This window comes from Entelurus aequoreus, linkage group LG05 (assembly GCF_033978785.1).
Source record: "Entelurus aequoreus isolate RoL-2023_Sb linkage group LG05, RoL_Eaeq_v1.1, whole genome shotgun sequence".
Classification (NCBI taxonomy): Eukaryota; Metazoa; Chordata; class Actinopteri; order Syngnathiformes; family Syngnathidae; genus Entelurus; species Entelurus aequoreus.
Window position 1 is genome coordinate 32,706,618 of NC_084735.1, and position 25,000 is coordinate 32,731,617.

At 38.8% G+C, this 25,000-nt stretch overlaps 1 protein-coding gene across 7 annotated transcripts in view; it reads right to left on the reverse strand.

The window, feature by feature from the left end:
* LOC133650514 (misshapen-like kinase 1) overlaps positions 1 to 25,000 on the reverse strand; it is a 47,242-nt gene that overhangs the window by 2,325 nt on the left and 19,917 nt on the right. The window contains exons 7-29 of one of the 7 annotated variants that reach the window (XM_062047836.1): positions 22,011 to 22,089; positions 21,214 to 21,389; positions 21,062 to 21,131; positions 20,395 to 20,605; positions 19,751 to 19,861; positions 19,122 to 19,208; positions 14,687 to 14,863; positions 14,420 to 14,590; positions 13,962 to 14,228; positions 13,741 to 13,820; positions 13,491 to 13,594; positions 13,314 to 13,405; positions 11,897 to 11,938; positions 11,537 to 11,688; positions 11,355 to 11,472; positions 9,222 to 9,338; positions 8,732 to 8,843; positions 8,507 to 8,656; positions 7,550 to 7,693; positions 1,807 to 1,941; positions 1,608 to 1,708; positions 1,376 to 1,525; positions 1,046 to 1,205 (exon numbers count right to left, since the gene is read on the reverse strand). In XM_062047836.1, the coding sequence (XP_061903820.1) occupies positions 1,046 to 1,205; positions 1,376 to 1,525; positions 1,608 to 1,708; positions 1,807 to 1,941; positions 7,550 to 7,693; positions 8,507 to 8,656; positions 8,732 to 8,843; positions 9,222 to 9,338; positions 11,355 to 11,472; positions 11,537 to 11,688; positions 11,897 to 11,938; positions 13,314 to 13,405; positions 13,491 to 13,594; positions 13,741 to 13,820; positions 13,962 to 14,228; positions 14,420 to 14,590; positions 14,687 to 14,863; positions 19,122 to 19,208; positions 19,751 to 19,861; positions 20,395 to 20,605; positions 21,062 to 21,131; positions 21,214 to 21,389; positions 22,011 to 22,089 (3,006 nt within the window). Of the gene's footprint in view, positions 1 to 1,045; positions 1,206 to 1,375; positions 1,526 to 1,607; positions 1,709 to 1,806; positions 1,942 to 7,549; positions 7,694 to 8,506; positions 8,844 to 9,221; positions 9,339 to 11,354; positions 11,473 to 11,536; positions 11,689 to 11,896; positions 11,939 to 12,003; positions 12,028 to 13,313; positions 13,406 to 13,490; positions 13,595 to 13,740; positions 13,821 to 13,961; positions 14,229 to 14,419; positions 14,591 to 14,686; positions 14,864 to 19,121; positions 19,209 to 19,750; positions 19,862 to 20,394; positions 20,606 to 21,061; positions 21,132 to 21,213; positions 21,390 to 22,010; positions 22,090 to 25,000 lie in introns of all 7 variants that reach the window. The other 6 variants (XM_062047841.1, XM_062047840.1, XM_062047839.1 and 3 more) reach the window with 6 other exon arrangements.

A 25,000-nucleotide genomic window follows, 5' to 3' on the forward strand; every position in this document is an offset into this window, starting at 1 on the left:
CCTATGAAAAGTACCTGGCCAATTTATTTTTTGATGAACAATAATACAGTGGAACCTCTACTTACGAACCCCCATTTGCGAACTTTTCGGTTTACAAACTATTAGATTGAGCCAAGTATGCCTCTGTTTGTGAACGCTTCATTCATTCATTTTGTGTCCCGCTGGCAGGCATTTTATGCTTGCTTGTATTGAAGAGTTCGAGGAAGCCGGCTTTGTACCACAGCAAGTTTTTAATTTCTGGAAAAAGATGCCAAAGCTGGTTTGTATCACAGCGGAGGAGAAGGCCCTACCTCTTCCAAGAGCACACACTCATGGAATCCTCCCCCCGACCTTCTCCCCCCTGTCTACTCTTTTCTCTAGTCAGCTACTCATTTGACGATGACTTTGAAAGTGGATTTTACTTTTTAAAATGTTTATTATTGCAGCAATATGTTTTTATAGTTAATGATTTTTATTTTTTTTCCGATCGTTTGTGAGGGCACCAAAGGGCCTTCTGTGTGCGGGTGTTGAAAGAAAAGCGCAGAGGACAGCAGCTTGTGATTTTGACTTGTTATTAATTGGAAAGTTATTCCATCACCCCCTTGATATGTTTGTTTGATATACAGTACTGTATAGCTCTTCATATTGTGTTTTAAGTGTACAAAACTGTTGTATTTATTTTTTATTATCAGAAGCAGACGAAAAGCAGTTCAACAAAAAGATTCAATATTCAATACATGCATACTTTTGTATACCTCAAAGTGTTATTACTGTTTTTTGATGTGTTAACTTCAGCTTTTTTTATGAACCGGATGTTTTATGTAAATGGCTAAGAATGCATATATTTAATGTCTATTAAAACAAATTACTTTATAAAGACACTTTTTTTGTTCAAACCCTGGCTTAATAATAATGTAAAGAATATATGGACATACCTCAAGTTGAGGGCTTTTCTTATATTTTTTTAGTAAAATGAAAAAAAATGATTTACAGTTCATAATTAATTAATTGCTTCTTTTTTTAAAAATTGCTTCACAGCACAAATTATTTTCACTTTGGCCCATACCAACAGATGTCGGCATTTCACCCCACTGCAGGACCACGTCCTTAATGATGCGCCCGTACGTGTTGACATAGACCCCCTCATCCTCGTAGCACAACAGCATCTCCATGCCATCTGAACTTGGCAGGAACACAATAGCGTGCGGTGTTATGTGGCTCTGTATCTGTTTGATAAAACAAAAAAGTATGTTCTTAACCGCATCAAAAAACCTTGCAAAAGAGATTTCATGTGAATGGGGCAAAACCTGGATTGAAAAAAAAAGGATATATGAAAAAAATTTAACTGGAGACCAAAGTGGATTTGGGTCAGGGTTAAGACAGCTGCACAACTTACATGAACTGGGATGTAAATGTCATAGTTGTTCCCAGAGTCCACATCGATGGCGTGGAAGCCAGCACAAGAACCGTAGATGACCTTTAACCTCTGACCCTCCTCGACAGTCAGGTCGACAAGGACAGGCCTGTGTGGCAGGTCTGCAAAAGACTGGTTTACAATAAAAGAGGAGGTGCAAAGGTAAATACAAGTGAGAAGACAATCATCTTGGACTACTGGTTGCTTGGACTACCTTGAAGGCCATGAATTTGTGATAAGGTTTGGGTGCCCAAGCATACACTTCCACTGCATTCTTCAAAGCAATCACAAGGAACTTTATCCTCTCGTATTTTACTAGACATAACAACCACAAGGACATGTGACTTAGGATACTCACATCAATAATTCACTGTGCCAAATGCATTTACGAGAATAACAAATCTGTCACTCACCGACTTTGTAGTGCACGCAGCCTTCCATCTCCCCCACTGTGGTCCAGCCTTGCTTCTTCTCTACTTCAGGGTCATTGTGGAGGATCTTGTTCCTCAGCCAGGCCAGGTAATAGACACGGACCTTGTTTTTCTTGCCTTAATGAAAGGTACAGAAAGAGATGGCTTTCAGGGAGAGACTTAATGCTGTATTTCAATATTTGAATTAGGGCTGGGCGAAACGGCCTTTTTTTAATATCTCGATATTTTTAGGCCATATCGCGATACACGATATATATCTCGATATTTTGCCTTAGCCTTGAATGAACACTTGATACATATAATCACAGCAGTATGATGATTCTATGTGTTTACATTAAAACATTCTTGTTCATACTGCATTAATATATGCTCATTTTAAACTTTCATGCAGAGAGGGAAATCACAACTAAGTCAATTTAGCAAAACTGTATTAATTAAACAGTTATTAATCAGTGGCACAAACATTCATGTCATTTCCAAAACAGAAAGTGCAAGATTGTCAGAGACATTTTAAAACAAGCTATAAGTGCACTTTTGTGCATGATGACACACAAGATATTTCAATAAGTGTCACATAAAAATGAGCTGCATATCAAATAGTATATGTCCTACGGTGTTGATGTGGAAATAGTTGCTTCGGCATTTAGTTGGTGTGGCACCGAATGGAGATGTTGACATGATGTAAAGACATATTCACGTTTGAAGCCAAACCACCGTCAGACGATGGACCCTGTGCTGTTTTTCTTGGGAATTAATTCTTCCTCCATTTGTTACCAGATTTGCACATTCTTTCTCTCGTATTACCACTCAGACCACACCGTTAGCTGTTAGCATCACAGCTAACGTTACCATGTCGCTACTAGGGATGTGCGTATCGATCCTGTGGTATCGATATATCGATACTCACACGCTACTCATTTGGCATCATTTTTCTGAAAAAAGTATCGATATAAACCAAAAAACGGCGTGTGGGGGGTGCAAGCATCACTTTCAGATGTTTTTGATGACTTACTTAACTTACTATGTGCTGGGACACCCCTGTACCTGGCAGAGTATAGAGCTGGCCCAGTCACGTGACAGGAGACAGCGAATGAGCGTCGTCAACGTGCAACACACACACAGCCAGCCGACAGCGATGCAGCCAGGCATATCCAGTGTTGTCCATTTGTTGACTTAAAACAGGCATTGTTTTTTTTTTTTTTTTAGTAATGTTTACTGAATATTTTTGTGTGGAGTTTGCATGTTCTCCCCGTGACTGCGTGGGTTCCCTCCGGGTACTCCGGCTTCCTCCCACCTCCAAAGACATGCACCTGGGGATAGGTTGATTGGCAACACTAAATTGGCCCTAGTGTGTGAATGTTGTCTGTCTATCTGTGTTGGCCCTGCGATGAGGTGGCGACTTGTCCAGGGTGTACACCGCCTTCCGCCCGATTGTAGCTGAGATAGGCTCCAGCGACCCCCGCGACCCCAAAGGGAATAAGCGGTAGAAAATGGATGGATGTTTAAATGATTATCCTAAATTCAAATAATTTCCACACAGGGGAATTTACTGTTAGTTGAAAATTGCTTGAGTATTTAAAACAAGATAAGAAAGAGATACAATTTGGAGATTCTTCATCTTTGCATTACAGTTTTATTTTTTTCCAAGAAAATCTTGAATATATGATTGAATGTGATTTTGGTTTTAATCTGTGACATGATTTCTTACATTTCGAAAACATTAGCCTATTTCATATTTCATTAATTGCTAATTATATCACAAACTTTAAAAAATAACTGCAGCTTCTTGCAATTCGGATTTGACTGTTAATTGGAAAGCCCTAATATTTAATTATTATTATATATAATATATAGTTATTATTATATATAATATTTAATTTATTTTTCATATTTATGTTATTTATTTTAATTTTACTTTTATTATATATTGACCATAATAAATGTGGTATAAATGGTCTGTATTTGTCTTGTGATTTGTCTTAAATAATAACAATAGTAATAATATTTTTGACTGACAAAAAATTGCCAATAAGAAATTATTGGTATCGGTATCGGTATCGATGAAAATGCAAGAAAAAGTATCGGTATCGTATCGAATCCTAAAAGTGTGGTATCGCTCATCCCTAGTCGCTACCTCTCGCTTTGTGGGAGCGTGTGACGTTGCTCACGTGACAGTATATGATGTATGTAAGAAGGTGCGCTTGTTTCAAAGTCTCTGTGAGAAGGAGAAACAAGAAAGAGTGAGAAACGCATGCAGTTTAATGCCCCGCAGCTAAAAGCAACTGAGTTAGAATGTATACTCGGATATCACGATAGTCATTTTCTATATCGCACAGAGACAAACCCGTGATATATCGAGTATATCTATATATCGCCCAGCCCTAATTTGAATGTACAGTTGACCGTCAGAACTCAAACATAATTCAAGCCACAGACTGTTAGACCTTTTAATGATTTCCCCCATTAAAATCAAGGGAAATAGACGTAATTAGTTCCAAGGTTGAAACTTGCAACATTATAACATGTTTAAATACTGTTATTAGAGTAACACAAAAAGTAAAGTTATGTTAGAACAAGGGCTATCAAAAATAACTAGCCATGTGATTAGTCACAAAACATTGCATTAATCATGCATATACGGTAGGGCTGGGCGATATATCGAGTTTGTAAGATGCATCGATATATTTTTAAACAAGATCTGAATTGAGAAAATATCGTAATATCGATATAATTTATTTCATGTTAAAATGACCAAACACCGCTTATTTGTTGTGTTCCTTGTTCTCCCCCGCTTCCCACTTCCTCTCAACACTCCATGGGCTATTAAACCCCTGCCCTTCCTCTTTCCAAGACGTGCTTGCACTATAAGAACATTCTTGATTGGTTGGTTGTTTACCATGATGAGTCACCATTGGTTGAGATAAAGGCAAAACATTAGGGACAGGTCAAACAGAGGCAAGATAGGGCGGGTCATGGAACCAGGAAGGGAAACCACAACAGACACGCACATCCCAAATGACGACGAGTGAGTCGTAGAAGAGAAGAGGTAATATTCAAGCGGGCGATTTATATATTAAAAAAAACTAGTGGAAGATGGCAGAGGGATTCTTTTCTTTAGATTTTTCTTTTAGCAATGTAGACAACGTCCAGGAAACCCACAATACGTCTACTTGGCCACATTTGGACAAATGTATTTTTGAGTTGTTTACCACGTAAGCCGAAAATCAAAACTGTTCTCGAGTTGCGAAGCCAGACATATTTCGCACGAGAAATGCTGCCAAAAATGTATGCCAAAGTGGGGAATTAAGTAAAGTCACTTACTTGGCGCTGACCAGAACCGTACGTGTGTGACAGTCCATTACATCGTCGACTAGGAATTAAAAAGTGCCTGCCTGCAAATGTATTTTTTTTAATCTGAGTTTGATACATTTTGTATTATTTGCACAGCTATGTTATTTATTTTACGTAGAAGGAATATTTTTCTATTTTATTTATGTTATGTCATTCTGTGCTACTTAAACCGTTTCTTTTCTGTGCTGGTAATATCCATCTTGACTAATTGGGTTAATAAAAGTGCCACTGACAGTTTACAGTACAGTTGTCATTCAGTTCAATTTCGGTGAATCTCGCTCAAAAATGAATATCTTTATATGTATACTTTCACCGGAAAATATATTGAGATATATATCGAATATCGCGATATACTTTTTCGTCCATATCGCCCAGCCTAATATACGGTTCACAGATTATTTTATTTATTTTCACTACATTTGGTTACCTGATAGGCGGACGGGTTGTTACACGTTCAGTGATCAGGACAACGCATACGTCAGTACAAAGATAATGAGGAGACGACGACCCCTGCGTTCGCTGGCATGATTCACTTGATAATAAACCCTGACTGAACTTTTGATAAAAGGTTACCAACTTTTTTAAATAAAATACAATTGTATTTGTGTCAAAATATTGTGCTCTTTCTTATGTTAATTAAAAGTATGCAAACGAACAATAACCTGTAACTAATCAAAATGAATTTAAATTTAAATTCAAAAGTGTTATTATTCTGATTAAAAATAATTAATAATTAACTGCACTGGTTAGAACCTATGCCAAAATAAACTATGGAAGCTAAAATGTAAATGCCTTTGATGCTTTCTATTAGCTCCTCATGATTAATTTGAAGGGTTTACTGAAGGGCTGTGAATCTTTGGGTGTCCCACGATTCGATTCAATATTGATTCTTGGGGTCACGATTCGATTCAAAATCGATTTTTTTTTTCAATTCAACACGATTCTCGATTCGAAAACGATTTTTTCCTGATTCAAAATGATTCTCTATTCATTCAATACATAGGATTTCAGCAGGATCCACCCCAGTCTGCTGACATGCAAGCAGAGTAGCAGATTTTTGTAAAAAGCTTTTATAATTGTAAAGGACAATGTTTTATCAACTGATTGCAATAATGTAAATTTGTTTTAACTATTAAATTAACCAAAAATATGACTTATTTTATCTTTGTGATAATATTGGACACAGTGTGTTGTCAAGCTTATGAGATGCGATGCAAGCGTAAGCCACTGTGACACTATTGTTCTTTTTTTTTCTTTTTTTTTTATAAATGTCTAATGATAATGTCAATGAGGGATTTTTAATCACTGCTATGTTGAAATTGTAAGTAATATTGATACTGTTGATAATATTCATTTTTGTTTCACTACTTTTGGTTTGTTCTGTGTCGTGTTTTTGTCTCCTCTTAATTGCTCTGTTTATTGCAGTTCTGAGTGTTGCTGGGTCGGGTTTGGTTTTGGAATTGGATTGCATTGCTTTTGGTATTGCTGTGTATTGTTTTGTTGGATTGATTAATAAAAAAATAAATAAAAATAAATTTAAAAAAAATAAAAAAAAAATAAAAATAAAAATCGATTTTTAAAAAAATGGGAATCGATTCTGAATCACACAACGTGAGGAACGCGATTCGAATTCGAATCGATTTTTTCCCACACCCCTAGTTTACTGGCAAAAAAACTATTCAATTTGTTGCTTTGTTGAATATGCTTTATTTTACTTATTCATTCTGTTGCATTCTAGATTTTTGCATGATATTTTGACCATATACATTGAAATTTTAGGTTTAATCCCAGATGTTCCACTCTAGTCCAAAGACGATTTAAATTTAATAATAATAATAATAATAATAATATCTACGAAGCAGTTTAAAAAGACACTTTAAACCAAAAACAAATTAATAAAAATACACAAAAGGAAAAGAGATTGCAGGATTAGGAAATTGATTAGTCAAGTACTAAAAGCAGTTTTGAAGAGGTAGATTTTTCGCAATCTTTTGAAGGTTGTAAGACATTTCTGACATGTGAGGATTAAAAAGAAAAGCAAGCCCCAGAAGGAGAGAGCAGCAATAATTTTAAGGAGACAGAACGGTTTTGAGGAGCTTGTGACACGCTTTAGTCAAAATACGCCAAGGTAATCAAGAATTAGAGCACACCTAAAATGCTCACAAACAGCCCTGTTCAGAGCAGTCGGTTTAGAATGTCATGTCTTGTGCTTAATAATAATGAGCCTTGCACATCCAGTCCTTCCTTGCACAAGCACTCAAGACTACCAATGCAAAAAGTGAGGGGTTGATGGGGTAATAGTGCGTCCCCTAAGTAACACTGAAAACATTTGCGATAGACAGTAGCAGACATGATAACAAGTAGCAGTATTGACCTGAAATGGTGATAAGCAGGTTAAGGCCCTCCAGAACGTCCATCTGTTGGAACCTGCGAGAGTTGATGAGTGGATAGACTTTGCCCTGTCCGCTGCGGTCAAGCAACTTCAGACCATTCTCTGTGCCCACCAACAGGTTAACACCTGGGGAAAAAATCTAATTAGCACTTGTCCTGTTGATGGGGTAAAAAGAGCATGAGGATACAGCCATCTCTCAGGCATGAAGGGTAACTGATTGTTTTGATGGGAATTTTATACAATAGCCTTTACAGTTTCTAGACGCCAGCAAAGAATATCAACGCTACCATGATGGCAGCATTTTTAAAGCAACAATTAGTTGAGTTCCAACCCAATTTCATCCATAGATGACTATATAAACATGACATCATTATCAGTCATCACCAAGAGACATGCTGCTTATGCTAAATAGCTTTTGAAAAAGGTCAGAAGAGCTAAAATTGATTTGAATAAAAACACTTTGATAATACACGCAGATGCTCTTTGTTCTTTCATTAAGTTATCTATGTCCGAGGAACACCAGCGACCACAGACCTACATATCCGGTCACATGTTGTAGTTTTTGTCATAGATTTATGTATACCGGTATATCATTTTCACTACCATTTGTCCTTCAACATTTGCAAAAAACTCTTGTAGATGTACTACCAGTCTGTGGTTGCCAGTGTTCTGTACACTGCTGCTGGAATTTTTATTTTCCTGAGGGAACTCTCCTGAAGGAATCAATAAAGTACTATCTATCTATCTATCTATCTATCTATCTATCTATCTATCTATCTATCTATCTATCTATCTATCTATCTATCTATCTATCTATCTATCTAAAAGTAAAATGATTTCCTCTGCACATCCGAATAACTGTATTGATGCAGCAACAATTTTATTTGCAATAATGCATACATTTTTCATTCTTGGCATATGTTGTATTGTAGTACTTACCCCAAAGCGCAGCACACAGGATCTCAGAGTTAAACCTCTTCTTGTACTTGCGTATCTCAGGTGTGTCATTGGGAGGGCGTGTGTTGGTGGGATTTACATTCACCATGGAACCTTTCCTCACCTCCATCTTTAGCTGCTCAAATCGTGAGCCTAAAACATGAAAGGACCCATGGTATTCTTTAAACTGAAAGTGTTGAGACAAACTTAGATAAGCTTCTGACTCACTGCTAACAGAGATGTTATCCACGGTACCTCCTGGTGTCTGGTACATTCCAAGATCCACAAATGTAGTGAAGGAGGACTTGCCAGGTGCCTTGACCAAGCATCTGGACTGATACTGGTGGGTGACACAACATAGACGAGTGCTACAAAGCTGTTTAATTTATTACATTGTCTGTAAGGATTATAGCTTTTAAGCATGATATATGTTTTAGTCTTTACATTTTCAACATGCTCAGAGATTTATCTACATAGATGTGAATGCAAATAGAGTTGAGATGGGGTTAAAACCACTGTGCAAAATAACATTAAAAATAGAGAATGTGAAACAAAAAAGGCAGTACATTGAGCTTCAAGATGCAAGAGTGCATGTACATTGACAAATCCTGAATCCTGAAATTCTACTGCCTATGTAATGGCGGGATGCCATGCAGTATATGGAGCTCAAAAACCCCCACTAAGTATTTAGGGCTGATATATTTGGCATCACTCTTACATCATACACAGAGTCCTTCCCAGGGGAACAGTGTGTGGTGGAATCAGTGGGGGAGTGAGAGGGCTGCACCACATCTGGCAAGTTAGTGTATCCATTGTGGCTCCGCTTCTCTGGGGTCTATCATGTACAAGAAAAGAACACAGATTCCAGCATTTTAAGTACATACAGTAACTTAAAGGCTAAATGGTTTTCATTACTTAATGGAGACATACCGTATTTTTCGGACTATAAGTCGCAGTTTTTTTCATAGTTTGGCCGGGGGTGCGACTTATACTCAGGAGCGACTTAAGTGTGAAATTATTAACACATTACCATAAAATATCAAATAATATTATTTAGCTCATTCACATAAGAGACTACACGTATAAGATTTCATCGGATTTAGCGATTAGGAGTGACAGATTGTTTGGTAAACGTATAGCATATTCTATATGTTATAGTTATTTGAATGACTCTTACCATAATATGTTACGTTAACATACCAGGCACGTTCTCAGTTGGTTATTTATGCGTCATATAACGTACACTTATTCAGCCTGTTGTTCACTATTCTTTATTTATTTTAAATTGCCTTTCAAATGTTGGGTTTTATCAAATACATTTCCCCCAAAAATGCGACTTATACTCCAGTGCGACTTATGTTTTTTTCCTACATTATTATGCATTTTCGGCCGGTGCGACTTATACTCCGGAGCGACTTATACTCCGGAGCGGCTTATACTCAGAAAAATACAGTATTACCCCCTACAAAAAAATACCAGATGTAGGAAATGTGTATTTAACATGATTACCTGTAAATTGCAGAAACTTATTTTATTGTGTTGGGGACTGCCGGCTTTTTCTACACGAGGGCTGTCAAACGGCTTAAAAAATGTAATTGCGATAATCGCATTTGGTTCATAGTTAACTCAAAATTAATTGTGATTAATCGCATCTACTGTAGATAGAATTTTTCATAATTAATAAGTGTACCCTAGACAGATCATTTTCAAGTTTTAACACCATGAACGGAAAATTAATTTGCTTGAATTAAATTTTTATAAACATTATGCTTTTTTTAAACAGTTCATCACAAAAAGGATAAACACCATTTAGTGACAATAAATACAATAAAATACACCATTTAATGACAATAAAAAATGCTGCTTTATTGACATGAGCTAGACAGCTGCTTTCTTGTCTTGGAGCTCGTGAAAGTTAATTATAGATTTTAAATCATGCCCTTTCACCTGGATAGTAAAATGATGAGGACATAAACTGAGAAGTTATTATGAATGTGCCTGTAACTACATCTACATACTGTCTTTACAGCGTGTATATAAAACATTGATGGAAGTGTTTGGACGTTTTTTAAGCGCTATAGGCAGAATAGATCGACTCTGTTGGGCTCCAATGTAAGCAGACTTTTGCTCGCACTTATTTACTAGACAGTGCATAAAAAAAAAAAACATGTGTGCTTGTCTTACATAAGGATTGTGAATGATAGTCAAAATTCCAAAAATGGCAGTTTTCCTTTAACTGGCTTATCAATTATTTTTTTGTATTTATTGAGGTTGAAAAGATGAGCGTTATAGAAAAATGTGAAAGTGTATTTAAATTGACCAGCATTGTCTGTCTGTGTTGGTCCTGCGATAAGGTGTACCTAGTCTTCCGCTCAAATGCAGCTGGGATAGGCTACCAATCGAGCCACATCGCACTAAGATAACACAAGGTGGATTTACATTTAGTTAGTGTGTGAATGTGAGTGTGAATGTTGTCTGTCTCTCTGTGTTGGCCCTGCGATGAGGTGGCAACTTGTCTAGGGTGTACCCCGCCTACAGCCCGAATGCAGCTGAGATGGGCTCCAGCACCCTCCGCGACATCGTAAGGGACAAGCGGTAGAAAATGGATGGATGGATAGGCATATGTTATTGTGATCATTTGATGTAAATCAGTGGCTTTCTTAGTTTGAATGATCAACGTGTATAAGTAAGAGTTACCTGAATGTAACATGGCCCATTTGGTTTACATGCAACAAGTAGACCAGGTGAACTTGCCTGTCTAGTTTGTAATAGTGTTTGATTTGAATTCCAATGACTTTTTTCATTTAGGTCACAGTGCATTTGCGCTTCATTACACATACACATGACTCACCCTCTGCACCAACATTGTATGATCTCCATAACCCCCAGCCTGCTCTACTTCTCCCTCCTCGCCCTCGTCTTCATGAACCACCATGGTGTTGACAGAATCAGTGTCCGCGTCCCTTTGACTAAAACAAAAAGGAGGCAATGATCAAGTAGCAGTTTTATTTTCAAGAATGACAATAATATTACCGATCAGTTGGGCTCTCCTCCTCTTCGACTCCCTCCCCGCTTTCGCTCTCCTCACTGCTCTCACTGCTTTCCGAGGAGGAGGAGTAGTCATTAGCCTTGACTGGGGGCCTCGGCTGCTCCTCAGCACGCTCTTTGGCAAAGAGGCCATGGTCCTGCATTCATACACCATCATTCATTTATTAAAGTGGGCTAATGATTCAAACTAAACTTCTTTGAAACAAAATCAAGGACAACTTAAAATACACAGACACAAAGGTAGGGGGGGTTGGTGTAGAAATAGTAAAAGAAAATGTGTATAAAAAGTAACAGAAAAAAATACTTGACGACCACTTTTTACATGACCACACAGTAACAAACTACCTTTATGCAAGACATAACTGCATGCAACGCCATCTCTGTTTCCTACAAGTGAATGCAGATGCAAAGTCAAGCATAAACACTGAACATCCATACACCGCAGTACTGACCTCTCCTATTGCTCTCTTGTAACTCTACAATTGAGGAAATGTCAATATGTATTTAGGAAGAGTAGAAGCATGAAGGGAGACAACAGTGTCAATGTTAGCAAATTTAGGGATCCAACGATTAACCAGTTTCCGATTAACTGTGATTAAAAACATCACTGTTATTTCATCGCAAAGGGCCCACTATACCGTGTGTTTCAGTTTTGCTGGTACGTTATTTTTTGGCACAACCTGCACGGCACAAAAACAAGGAAACACCAGGTGCTTACACGCACCTATCGAGAGCAATGCTAGTATGCTGCATTAGCTTAAAAATGACAGTAGGACAAAGCAGCAAACTTTTTCCACCCCCCAAAAAAGATAAAGTCGGCAGTGCGGGAACATTTTGGGTACCTAAAAATTACCAAGGAGTCATTGAAGACGATGGTTCACCCATTTGCAAAACCCGACAAAAGAAAGTTGTGGATACAGGCTCTAAAACGTTCAATAGAGATTGTTTTGCCTTGTACGTGTTGAATAGGTCAGGGGTCCCCAAACTACGGCCAGCGGGAAGTCACAATAAAAAAATAAAATAAAATATATATATATATTTTTTTTAATCTGTCCTTTCTAATCCATTTTCTACCGCTTGTTACTCTCGGTGTCTCCTAGCCGCTCAGGCAAATCATATTGTCTAAAAATGCATCAAATTTTTTTTACCCAATGCGGCCCCAGAGTCAAAAAGTTTGGGGACCCCTGCTATAGGTATTATAAGTAAATATAGACTAAAACACTAACAAAACATCAGGAGTTTGTAGAATAACAGCACTTTACCAAGGGATCTAACTTTGTTCATTCCAGTTATTAATACAGCATAAAATAGATTATTGCAAATTAATAAATAGTAGATGACAATAACACTTGAGTTTATTGCCCCAGTGAATAACATTGGGAAATCAGGAAAATAAATCTTAACTTTATTTTAATAATAAAATCATTAATTTCAATTTTGTACTGTCATATTTAATTACTGTTATTTACACAAGTAATAAATAACATTAAAATCTTTAAGGAATGTGATTTTAAATGTTTTTTGAAATTAATCAATGCATAATAATCATGATATCGTGAAACTGTGATTATTACTCAGACTACAAATTTACAGTCAAAATCTATAATCGTTGCATCCCTAAGCAAACTGTATGTTACTATTCTTGATGTGTTAAAACTGACTACATGCATGCTAGTTTATCTAATTGACAAATCTACAAAGCAGAGCCATTGAATGATGTAAGAACTTGTTTTATAAGTAGTAAATGGGGTCAGTCACTTACAGCTGGACGCCCTGGCCGGGAAGAAGTCCGAGACTCCCCTGGCTTATGACGACTATCACGAGACAGAATAGGAGAATCCATTTTGGAGGTGCCTGAAAATAATAATGGTGTTCATGTAGTAGTTTTGAGAAGGAATTGATGTTGGAGAAGAAGCAATCGTTTATAACAGGAACTCACTGAGAATGCGATGCCTTTCTAACGAGCCTGTCTGTGGCAGATTAGATATGATGGCCATACTGTCTCCTCTCTCCCAGCGATCGTTCCGGCTGAGATCTGGATTACTGCCACAAATAGTCTCACATCAGTATAAAGTTAAAATTTTAACTGGGAAACTCCCATTAAACTCCCAGGTTTTCTTGCTGAATAACACTTGTGTGAATGGTTGCATCAGTATTTACGAAACGAGAACTAAGTATCATTTGAATACCTGGCTCTAACTGGATGCCTAATTCCAGAGGTCAGGTTGGTGTTGAGAGCTGTGGCAATTGATGCTGTTCTCTGGGGAATCTGTTGATTAAAGAGCTACATACAGTAATATATTCTGCATCGTATAACACTTACTAGATATCCCTTGCAAAAGGGCTGAATTAGGTGCATCTTTTCTTCTTTTATATTTGTTATTTTGCTAAATGAATCATTCTAGCTCACCTTGGGTGGAAGTTCCACATCTGGCAAGCGGATCCAGGGCCCACGCTCTTCTCTGATTTGGTGTATTTGTGGTGCAGGGGTCTCAGATGTGGGGTCTGAGTTCTGACGCACTAGCTCTCGGGAGTGGATGGGTCGTGGTGTAGGGGCGAGGGAGGGATCCTGGGTGGGGAATGCAGACATGGTCTTAGTGGGCTGGTCACAGAGAGACTGGGAGCGTGGGACAGGGGCAGCATAAGGTTTTAGTGGAACCAAATGAGCCATCTGGAACTGGAGGAGGTCAGCAGGTAAGTAGAGCAGGCCCAGAAAGAAGACCAATCCAAGATAGAAGCCGGCGTAGGAAAGGAGGTTGAATGCAAAGTATTTAAAAAAAGAAAGAGGGAAACATTTTTATAAAAGCAAAGGTAAGAATTTCAGCGTCAAGTAGATTCAAAAGAAAGCTTTATATTGCCATTACCCACCTTGCCCTGCCCCCCTTGTGGTTCAACAGGTCTCTGCATTGGGGGCGTCTGAGCAGACTGGACAACTCCAGACTGGCTGATTGAGTCTGAGCGTGACTGGATGGCAGTGTCAGAGACAGTGGTACAGATTTTGGGAGAGCCTTGTCGGTTGAGCTTACTTCGCTCCTCTACCTGGATTTTGAAAAAGAGTGGAAGGATTTAAAAAAAGGGTAAGCGACATATAGCAGGTTGAGTTGTGTGTGTTAATAGTGTTTAACACAGATCTACCTCTCGGGCCCATGTGGGTTTGTTGTTGGCCTCCAGGTTTTTGTTATAGTGGTAGAGCTGGGGCTTCTTTTCCTGCTGCTGTTGCTGCAGTGACACTAGATAAGCATGCTCCTGTTGCAACTGTCTCTGCAGCCGCTCTGACTGACGCTGCTCCTCCAGCTGCTTGCGCTTATACTCCTGAGCAAAGAAAAACACTGTAGTCAGGAAGGTGCTCAACACAGATAACATCACTCCATCAAAGAAGCATATACAAGTTTTAGCTCAACAACTCAGACCACATTCATTTTATTGTCTCCTATGTATGTGACTATCAAAATATGGGAGTCATTTACCAGCACACAATGAAAAAAATATTGATTCGTTTCTGCGGCTTCACATTTCATGTAGTGTAATAACCTAGTGTAACTGTAAGTCAGTCAACCTATTGGTTTTTAATTCAGTTATGAACTACATGCATCACTGTGGCGCTTAATGCTTTCTTCTTTCTACAAGACACAGGAAAGGACAAAGAATAAAAATAAATTCAACCATGAGTCACTAAGCTGATTTGCGTTCGCATCATATCATAAGCACAACTATTGTTTTGTTGACATCTATGAGCGTCTTATGTCCATGATGATGTTGTGATGATTTCCTATGTCCCAGAAGACAAAAAGGATGAAAAATACAAAGCATTTTATCCCTAAAAGATGGTGCTTAATGCATACAACCCTTGGGGAAAAACATGGAATCATTAGTCTTGGAAGATGTTCAGTTTAATTTTGTAGGAGAAAAAGCAGACAACAGACATGACACAAAACTATAGTAATTTCAAATATCAGCTTTCTGGGTTTAAGTACCACTAAAAGAAATCAAGAAAATAAACTAACAGTTTTATTTTTTAGATCAAGCAGAAAGAAAACATTATGGAATCACTCAATTGGAAGAAAAAAACAAACAAACACACCACAAGTACTTTGTTGCACCACCTCTGGCCTTATATATTATAGCTTTTATAACAGCTTGCAGTCTCTGAGGCATATACTTAAAGAGTGACAAACAGTACTGTTCATCAATCTTACTCCAATATTCTGACTGCTGTTAGATGAGCTTTACAGGTGTAGACGAAACTGAAACTTACAGAACTACTTCCATTTGGAGCCTTCCGTTCTGTCCTGAGGGACAAACAGCGAGAGACGTTTGCACAGTGCCTGTGTTTTTAAAGATGTAAATCTCTGTTGTTTTACACTTCTCTTATGTATTTTAAAATGTATGTCATAATGTATTTATTTTGAAACTGCTCTGTGACATGTGCTGTTGACCTCTTGGCCAGGTCACCCTTGTGAAAGAGATCTTGATCTCAATGGGTTTTCTTATCTGGTTAAATAAAGGTTCTAAGGTTGTCCATTTTCTTCAATTTCCACCAATGATTTTCACCTGGTGGTGAATCGGCTCCGATGGTGGGGGAGGATGCCGGACAGACCTTGCAGGTTCAAACAAACAGTGAGGGTCTGCTGGGAACATCTGGCAGAGTCTCAAGTCAGAGGGAGTTTCAAGTCACACCTCCGGGAGAATTTCGAACATGTTACGAGGGAGGCGCTGGATATTGAGTGCGAGTGGACCATGTTCCCTTGTCTCTATTGTCAAGGCAGCCGATCGGAGCTGTGGCCGCAAGGTGGTAAATGCCTGCTTTGGCGGTAATCCCACAACCCGCTGGTGGACACCAACGGTGAGAGAATTCATCGAGCTGAAGAAGGAGTCCTATCGGGTCCTTCTGGCTCTTCGGACTCCGGAGGCAGCGGACAGGTACCGACAGGCCCAAGCGGGGTGCGGCTTTGGCAGTTGCAGAGGCAAAAACTCAGACATGGGAGGATTTCGGAGAAGCCATGGATAACGACTTCCGGACAGCTTCGAAGCAATTCTGGACCACTATCCGCCGCCTCAGGAGGGGTACCAGTGCACTGTCAACACCGTGTATAGTGGGGACGGTCTGCTGCTGATGTCGACTGCGGATGTTGTGGATCAGTGGAAGGAATACTTCGAAGACCTCCTCAATCCCACCTACACGTCTTCCAATGAGAAAGCAGTGCCTGCAGACTCTGCGGTGGGCTTTCCTATTTCTGGGACTGAGGTTGTTAAGAAGCTCCTCTGTGGCTGGGCCCCGGGGGTGGATGAGATCCGCCCGGGGTTCCTTAAGGCTCTGGATGCTATGGGGCTGTCGTGGTTGACAAGACTCTGCAGCATTGCGTGGACATTGGGGGCTGGCCTCTGGAATGGCAGACTGGAGCGGTGGTTCCTCTATTTAAAAAGGGGAACCGGAGGGTGTGTTCCAATTATCGGGGGATCACACTCCTTAGCCTTCCCGGTAAAGTCTATTCAGGTGTATTGGAGAGGAGGCTACGTCGGATAGTCGAACCTCGGATTCGGGAGGAGCGGTGTGGTTTTCGTCCTGGTTGTGGAACTGTGGACCAACTCTATACTCTCGCCAGGATCCTTGAGGGTGCATGGCAGATTGCCCAACCAGTCTGCATGTGTTTTGTGGACTTGGAGAAGGTATTCGACCTTGTCCCTCGGGAAGTCCTTTGAAGAGTGCTCAGAGTATGGGGCATTGCCGGCAGTAAGTCGGACCCGTTGCCGAAAGGCAAAGCTTTCAATTTACCGGTCGATCGATGCCTCTATACCCACCTGTGGTCATGAGCTTTAGGTTATGAAAGGACAAGATCACGGGTACAAGCGGCCGAAATGAGTTTCCTTCGTTGGGTGGCGGGGCTCTCCCTTAGAGATAGGGTGAGAAGCTCTGTCATTCGGGAGGAGCACAGAGTAAAGCTGCTGTAAACAAGGAGGAGCCAGATAATGTTGGTCGGGCATCTGGGTACCCGGCATGCCTCGGACCAGTAGGAGACCACGGGGAAGACCCAGGACACGGTTGAGAGACTGTCTCCCAGCTGGCCTGGGAACGCCTTGAGAACCCCCGGGAAGACCTGGACGAAGTAGCTGGGGAGAGGAGAGTCTGGGCTTTTCTGCTTAGGCTGCTGCCCCCGTGACCCGACTTCAGATAAGCGGAGGAAGATGGATGGAGAATCGGACTATTGTAGGCCATGACATTGACCTTATGAATCTTTCTTCAAGGAAAGTGTGTACAGTTTTTGCTCTGTGACTCTATGGTCATCTTGAAAAATATCATCCCCAAACATCCTTTCGATTGATGAAATAAAGTAAGTGGCCAAAATATCAGTATAAACTTGTGCATTTATTGACAATGTAATGACAGCCATCTGCCCAGTGCCGATACCTAACATGCATCCGCATATTATTAATGACGGTAGAAATGTGCATGTTTTCTTTAGGCAGTCGTCTTCATAAATCTTACTGGAACGGCACCAAACAAAAGTTCCAACATCATCACCTTACCCAATGCAGATTTGCAATTCACCACTAAACATGACATTCATCCAGTCATCCATTACCCACGATTTCTTTTCCTTCGCCTACAGTAGCCTTGTTTTTTTCTGTTTTAATGTTTATGACAGCTTTCATTTAGCTTTTCTGTATTTAAATGTAGTTACTTTTAGGCGGTTTCTTACAGTTCGGTCATAGATTTTGAATTTGTTCTTTTCCTGTGCATTTTCTGTTTTCAATACATATTTTTTTAAGTCATCTGTCTTGAAGCTTTGATGTTGTCCTTGATCTACCTAGTATGCTTGCCTTTTACAATATTTCCATGTTGTTTGTACCTAGTCCAAATTTTAGACACAGCTGACTGTAAACAATCAACAACATATGCAACATTGTGTGATGTTTTATCTTCTAGAAGAAGTTTCATAATCCTCTCCTTTGTTTCAATTGACATATATTGTGTTGTAGCCATGATTCATGTCAATCCACCTGATGCAACAGCTCTCCAAGATGCGAACACTCCTTTTTAATTGCAGACTAAAGATTAAATATGTTCAGGTGTTATCTTTGGAAATGAGAATTTACAGGGTGATTCTATAATTGTCGTCACAGAATTGAGTGATTCTATTTTTTATTCACTCTGCTTTTTACAGACTACTACAATTTATAATATTGATTTCTTTAGGTGTTTCTTAAAACCAGAAAATAGCCATTTAAAATGACTATAGGTTTGTGTCATGTCTCTTATCCTCATTTTTTCAACAAAATTAAACAACTGAATGAACATCCTCCAAATCTGTTGATTCCTTTTTTCAGGGGTTGTACAACCATATAAGTGAACCATTTGGAAGCCATATTATTTTGAAACCACCAGTGTGACATACTGTATTATTCCCCCATAGCCCCATGATGTATTTTTGACATACACTATATCAGTTTATGAACCTGAAGTACTAATTTTCAATTTTGTATTCCTGTTACTTCACTATTGTAAGTGCTGCTAAGTCAGTCTCCTTTCAAGCGGTGTTAAAGAAGAGATCCAAAAGTAAGGACTTGTTACCATAAGCAGTGCCTGCTCCTGAAGCAGCTGCTGCTGAAGGATTTCTAGCTGCCGCTGTTCCTCCTCTAACTTATGCCTGATAAACTCCTGAGGAGAGGTGAAGAGGCAGGGAGAATAGAAATAAAGGTGTGAGAGGAGGAATCAAATGTGAGAGGGGGAGAGGATGTGATCAGAACAGTTATGTAATGCTGATACAGTAAACTGCAGAAACAACATGATTACTGTAAGAAGTCAACAATTTTAACAGACTTTTTTTTTTTTTTTTTAAATAGGAAAAACATGCTGAATTGTGTTTTTTGGAATTTAATCAAGAAGGATCCAAGTAAGCATTCGATATCTGATCTGCAATGAAGGAAAATACTCAATTATTGGAAGAATCATGTACTATAGCAGTAATAAGTGATTCTGATATGACACCAGACTGTTTCAGAGAGGAAACAGGAAATGAAGAAGGACATGGAGAGCTCACCCACAGAAAACTCATCTCTGAATAAATACACTAATTTAGACCCTTGCTGCTATGGCAACCTACTCATGGAATTTCACCACTTGCACAGCGCTGCTCTTCGACACACCCACATTTCACCCCAATTGGTTGATTGGAGCCATTCTCCCCAGTGGTTGGTTACCTGCTCTCTTTCAGCCAACCTCCTATCTTCCTCCCGTCTCATATCGTCGAGTCTACGATGGGGACCTTTTTCTTGCTGCTGCCTCACCATCTCTCTCTCCTTTCTCTGTTGCTGGGAGAGAAGGAAAGACAAAAAAAGAAAAAGAAATGAGCACAGGGGCAACATTTGCACAGGAGATTTTATAATGGATAGTCAGTTTATGAGTGGAACCTTCTTAATTTTTGTTCCAAGTTGAGAAAGTAAAATCATTGCTAAACAGAACAGACATACTCAACTACACACATGCAGGCGCACACACTGACAGAAGACAATACTAACATGCACATACAGAAACACACACCGCATTTATAATCTTACAAATTCCGCTGACATTCTTGACAGACATTAAAACAACAAGGAGTGCACTTTGAGGGGAAATTAGATGTTGCCAACTACTGAGCATTGAAAACATTAGCAGTGCAATCAAACTGCAGTAAATGCTTTGGCAGCACCACACTGATTTGAACAGTAAACTGTTTAAATTCAAAATGTGGATTTCACTTTCTGTTGTCAGTTTTTCAATATTAAACAATGCTCCAGAGGCTATTTTTACTCCTTAAATTGCTAATTAATTCTTAAAAACGTTCAATGTCTGTGGACACTACCTCTTCCAGTCGTCGACGCTGCTCTTTTTGCTCCTCAATGCGTTTCTGCCTGTCATGCAGAAGTTGCCTCTTGTGTTCCTCGGGGTCCCTGCGTTGAGCGGCCAGTTGTGCCTGTTGCCTCTTGTGGGCCTCCGATCTTTCCTTGTTCTCCTGCTGGAGACGCTGGAAGTCCCGGCGCAGGGTGGACTCCCCAGGCACATTGAGGATTGAGCTGGTGATCGGATGTTTTTTTTTTTTTTTAAAGGAGAAAAACAAGAATTTATTCACACACACAAATATGATTGTAAAATAATGACAAATTTGACATTCCTTCAAAGACGTAGTGCTACATAGTATTCTTTTTGAAAAAAATAGGCAATAACCAATCACTAGTGCAGTAAATGATAAGAAATGGTTCTACACATGCACAAAGTGAACGGGGCCATTATTTTCTCTGAAATAACTCATCCTTGAAGAGCAGTTGGAATCAACTATGTAGAGCCCTGAGACCAATTCCAGATCTTGTGTCAGCACATTTTTTAAAAGGGTAATATGATGCGGCTTTTTCTAAATTTTTGGGGTCTTTATTGGCAAATGGTATGTTTTGACATGAATAACAAAACAATTTTCTGGAACTCACATAAACAGTTTTACTCAGTCAAAAAAAAAAAGAGGGAAAAAACATTACCTTGATTCTCTGTCATCGCTACGATTTTCATCCTCTTCATCACTACCACTATATTCATACTCGGTCTCTTCTGTGATTAAAATTAATACAAAGGTCAGCCAAAACATGACGACACATTGTAACACAAATTAATACAGATCACATTTACTCACCTTTCTCTCCCCTTTTTTTGCGTGTCCGATCAATGTGGTCTTTGAGCTGAATCCTGACCTGCCGCTCGGTAGGCTGGTCCCTGATGAAGGAGTGCTTGAGCAGTTGCTCTGTGGATGGTCGGCTGGTGTATGTCTTCACAAGGCAGGCCTCAATAAAGTCAATAAATTTCTTGGACCTGATGGGAGGAGGGACGCTTGTGAGTGAGATAATTAAAGTCCAAAAGAATACTAACTTCTGTTGTGTCAGAAAATCCCCTTGAAATTCGAGACCCCCCCAAAATGTGCTTAACAATTATGACATTCAATTTAACATACAAATATTTTTTGTTGAGGGGTTAAGATTTTATTATGGCACAAACATGCTGTTGGGACGCTGTGGAAAGGTTTGTGGCAAGAAAAAAAAAAGATCAGCATGTTTGCAACCATTTTAATTACAATTCAACTTGCTGTCAAAGTTCAAAACAAGCAGTGTTTATGTATTTCCCTTTTTAATTCAATCTACTCTTCATTGTTACTAAATGTTAGGGCAACTTCCCCTTTAATTTCCCCTTGCCTGTTGAATGAGGCAAAACGAGTTTTAAGCTTTTGTGAGGTTGAGAGGTATTACAAGGTGCTGTTTTCAGCAGTTAAGTGAGAAATACTGACATTTATTTTTAAACCTATTGGTAACATATGCTAGTCATTTGTGGTGTTCTTATGTTTTTTTGTTAACAAAATTGTGTTGACCGCTGCAAACTGCACCTTTAAATCTTAAACAAAATGTTATATGAAAATTTAAGAAATGTTATTAAACTCACCACTTCTTTGATTTGAGTTTAGGAGGGGGATTCCTGGGAATCAGGAAGAGGGCTCTCATTGGATGCATGTCACACAGTGCTACAGAAGAAAAACATTTTTTTTTACATATTAGTAGATACTTTACAACATAATGCTATTTGCAGGGGAAAGTGGGACAAGGCCATGGTGTATCATCAACTATGACAAATACATTTTCATATATTTCTCCACACAGTGGCTTCAAAAAACACCGGTAATCAATGCAACAATTCTTCTTATCATCAACCATCGGTACTGCTGCTGTTATCCAATCTTTACCAGTGCCTCTGGCTTATTGTTTCACTGAATGTAAGAGAAAGGACTGTGAGTCATGTTCTTCCCAGCGTAGGTAGGTTGCTATACCTGACTGGCTAGCTTTTGAGTTTCACAGTAAATAGGCTTTTGGACATAAGCAGCATGCTGTAGAAAACCAAAGACAAAAGGAAACATTGTTTATGCCATGTTGAAGCTCTACATGTTGAGTGTATGTTTAAACAAAATTAGAAAAAATTGTTTTAGTTTTGAAAAAACTGCAGTCATTGACAACATATAGGCAATATGTAAACATCACAAAACTCCAAAAAACCGCACAAGTTATAAAGATAATTTTGCTGGAGGAACATTATCAACAAATGCTGTTGAGATGATGTGTCCCACAAGAGTGAAAGTTTGAACAAATACTAACTTCTGATAACAGAATTCCTCATGTGTATCTATAGTTTCTAGAAAAAGATGGTAGTTACTTGTTAAAACAGGAATGTCCAAACTTTTTCCAGCGAGGGCCGCATAATCAAAAAAATTGGCAACGCTCTATTTTTTCTTATTTGTTTTGTGTAATGTTCTAATCCAGTATTAGTTTATTTTGTTTCTAAAATGTGGCGCGGGCAAATGAAAAATCAAGTTGCTGGCTACACTTTGGGCACCCCTGCGTTTAAAAAATGGTGCCTCAATGTTTGGAGACATGCAGTCTCTAAAATGGCACTTATTTATAATGAACATTTTCTTCGGAATTAAGATTACACATTTTCTAAACAAAAATACGGGATGGTCATTCAGTCTTGCATAACTGTCAACATTTCTATATTGTTTCCTTCTTTCCTGGTGACTGACTGTTTACTTATTAATCTCATATTTAAACATAAATGAAAGAAAAAAGTATCTACTATATCGCACAGCTTTTGGTCTGCTTGCTGTGACTCGTGATATCAGGGCTTCAAAATAAAAACAGGCTTTTAAAACACATTTACACAATAATAGGTGGGTTGCAATCACTTGATCTAGATGCACATCCAGGCAATTCCAGATTTCAGGAGATGGTCTAAGCCCTATTAAGCTGTTTATTTACCTTAATCAGTGCATATTCAGGCTTATTTTGAGAGGTTTAGAGGCAAATCTGAAAGTGATCATGAAAAAAATATTTTAAATGGGGATAGAGTAGATTTTCACACTCTTATCACCATGACGTTACTGCTCGCCACAACCTCACTTCATATAACACAAGGATTTAAAGAAGAAAAGATTGGAGGCACATCATGTATTCCCATCTGGAGGGTCCACAAATTAAGCATTAATCGGTGAAAGACAAAGTTGGACTTATTCGTGCATCGGTAGGTAACGTATTTGATTGACATAACGAGTGCTGTGATCATGACACTAATGAGAAAAAGGATCGATAAGTTTTTTTTTAAGTTGATTTCCTGCTGCAAATATTAGTCTCATCTACAATTCATGTCTGCTGTTGTTTATATGATGTGAAGTATATTTGTCTCATTATTTAGCTGTATATGTCCATGTTGTACTAATGCAATCTATTGACTATCGTTACATTTAGTTCTGCTATCAAACACTACTAATATAGTAGAGAATACACTCGATGACATCACAGAAAGTTTCTCAAACAAATCAAATGTTTAAACAAACATTTTACAAAGTGATCACTGCAGACACGAGCTGTTCAATTGTATTCCACAAGATGATGAAAGTTATATTTTTAAGAGCCATTTCCTTCGACACACTTTCATTTTCCCTGGCTTTACCTTTATGAACCACTTTTTTGGGGACTATATAACCCCTCAATTTGAACGATTGGAACACCGAAGAACATAACAGCAATACGACATTTTCTGCTTAAACTTCACACTCTCACTTGTTGTAATGCTATGCTCAAGCTGCTTGACCATCGTGTGAATTAAGCCGCAAAGAAGAAAAAAAGATGTGACGTCAATTTAGTTGAGTCTTTTCACCAGCACACTCCCCTGTTGAGTTCTGTGCTCTCACTCCCAATTTTATTATGTTCTAGTTTTAAGCTGCACTGTATGTGTTTATACTCTTTAATTGTAAGTACAGTCATGCCTCGTTAATCGCGTACAATTGGTTTCAGGCCCAATCATGGTGAACTAAATTCCGCGAAGTAGGATTATTATTAATGAATGAAATATTTTCATCAGCCTTCTAAGTTTTTTATGTATAAGTAGAGACCTCGAAACATGGAATAACAGGCATATACAGTAGTCATCTTTTCACTCATTTTACCCAATAAAGTAGCTTTGAGTGTGTTCTAGTGTAGATTACAGTACTCAACTGAGAAGCTACAAGTGTCATTGCTATAGCCGTCACCCGGCCGTTGTCATATCCTGGGTAATTCCTCTAAGTTAGAACTGGGCTTCCATGTGTTGAAAGCACGGGCGTAAGTTCTTCGGTAAAATTTGGTCAACTTGTCAGTCCCAACTACGGCTATTAATCGTGTTGTTAGCATTCTGTGTTGTTAGCATTGAGTGTTTCGCGTTGTTATTCTACATCGCCCACTCCACGTCGCTCACGCCACGTTCTGACCAAAGTCATGTGAAGCTGATTATGTCGATGATAAATTGCATTTACAAACTATCTTTATCAAACTTTATCACATTGAATGAGGAGAAGGTGTGTCCAAACTTTTGGCCTCTACTGTATATCGCTCGCGCCAAATGCTCAC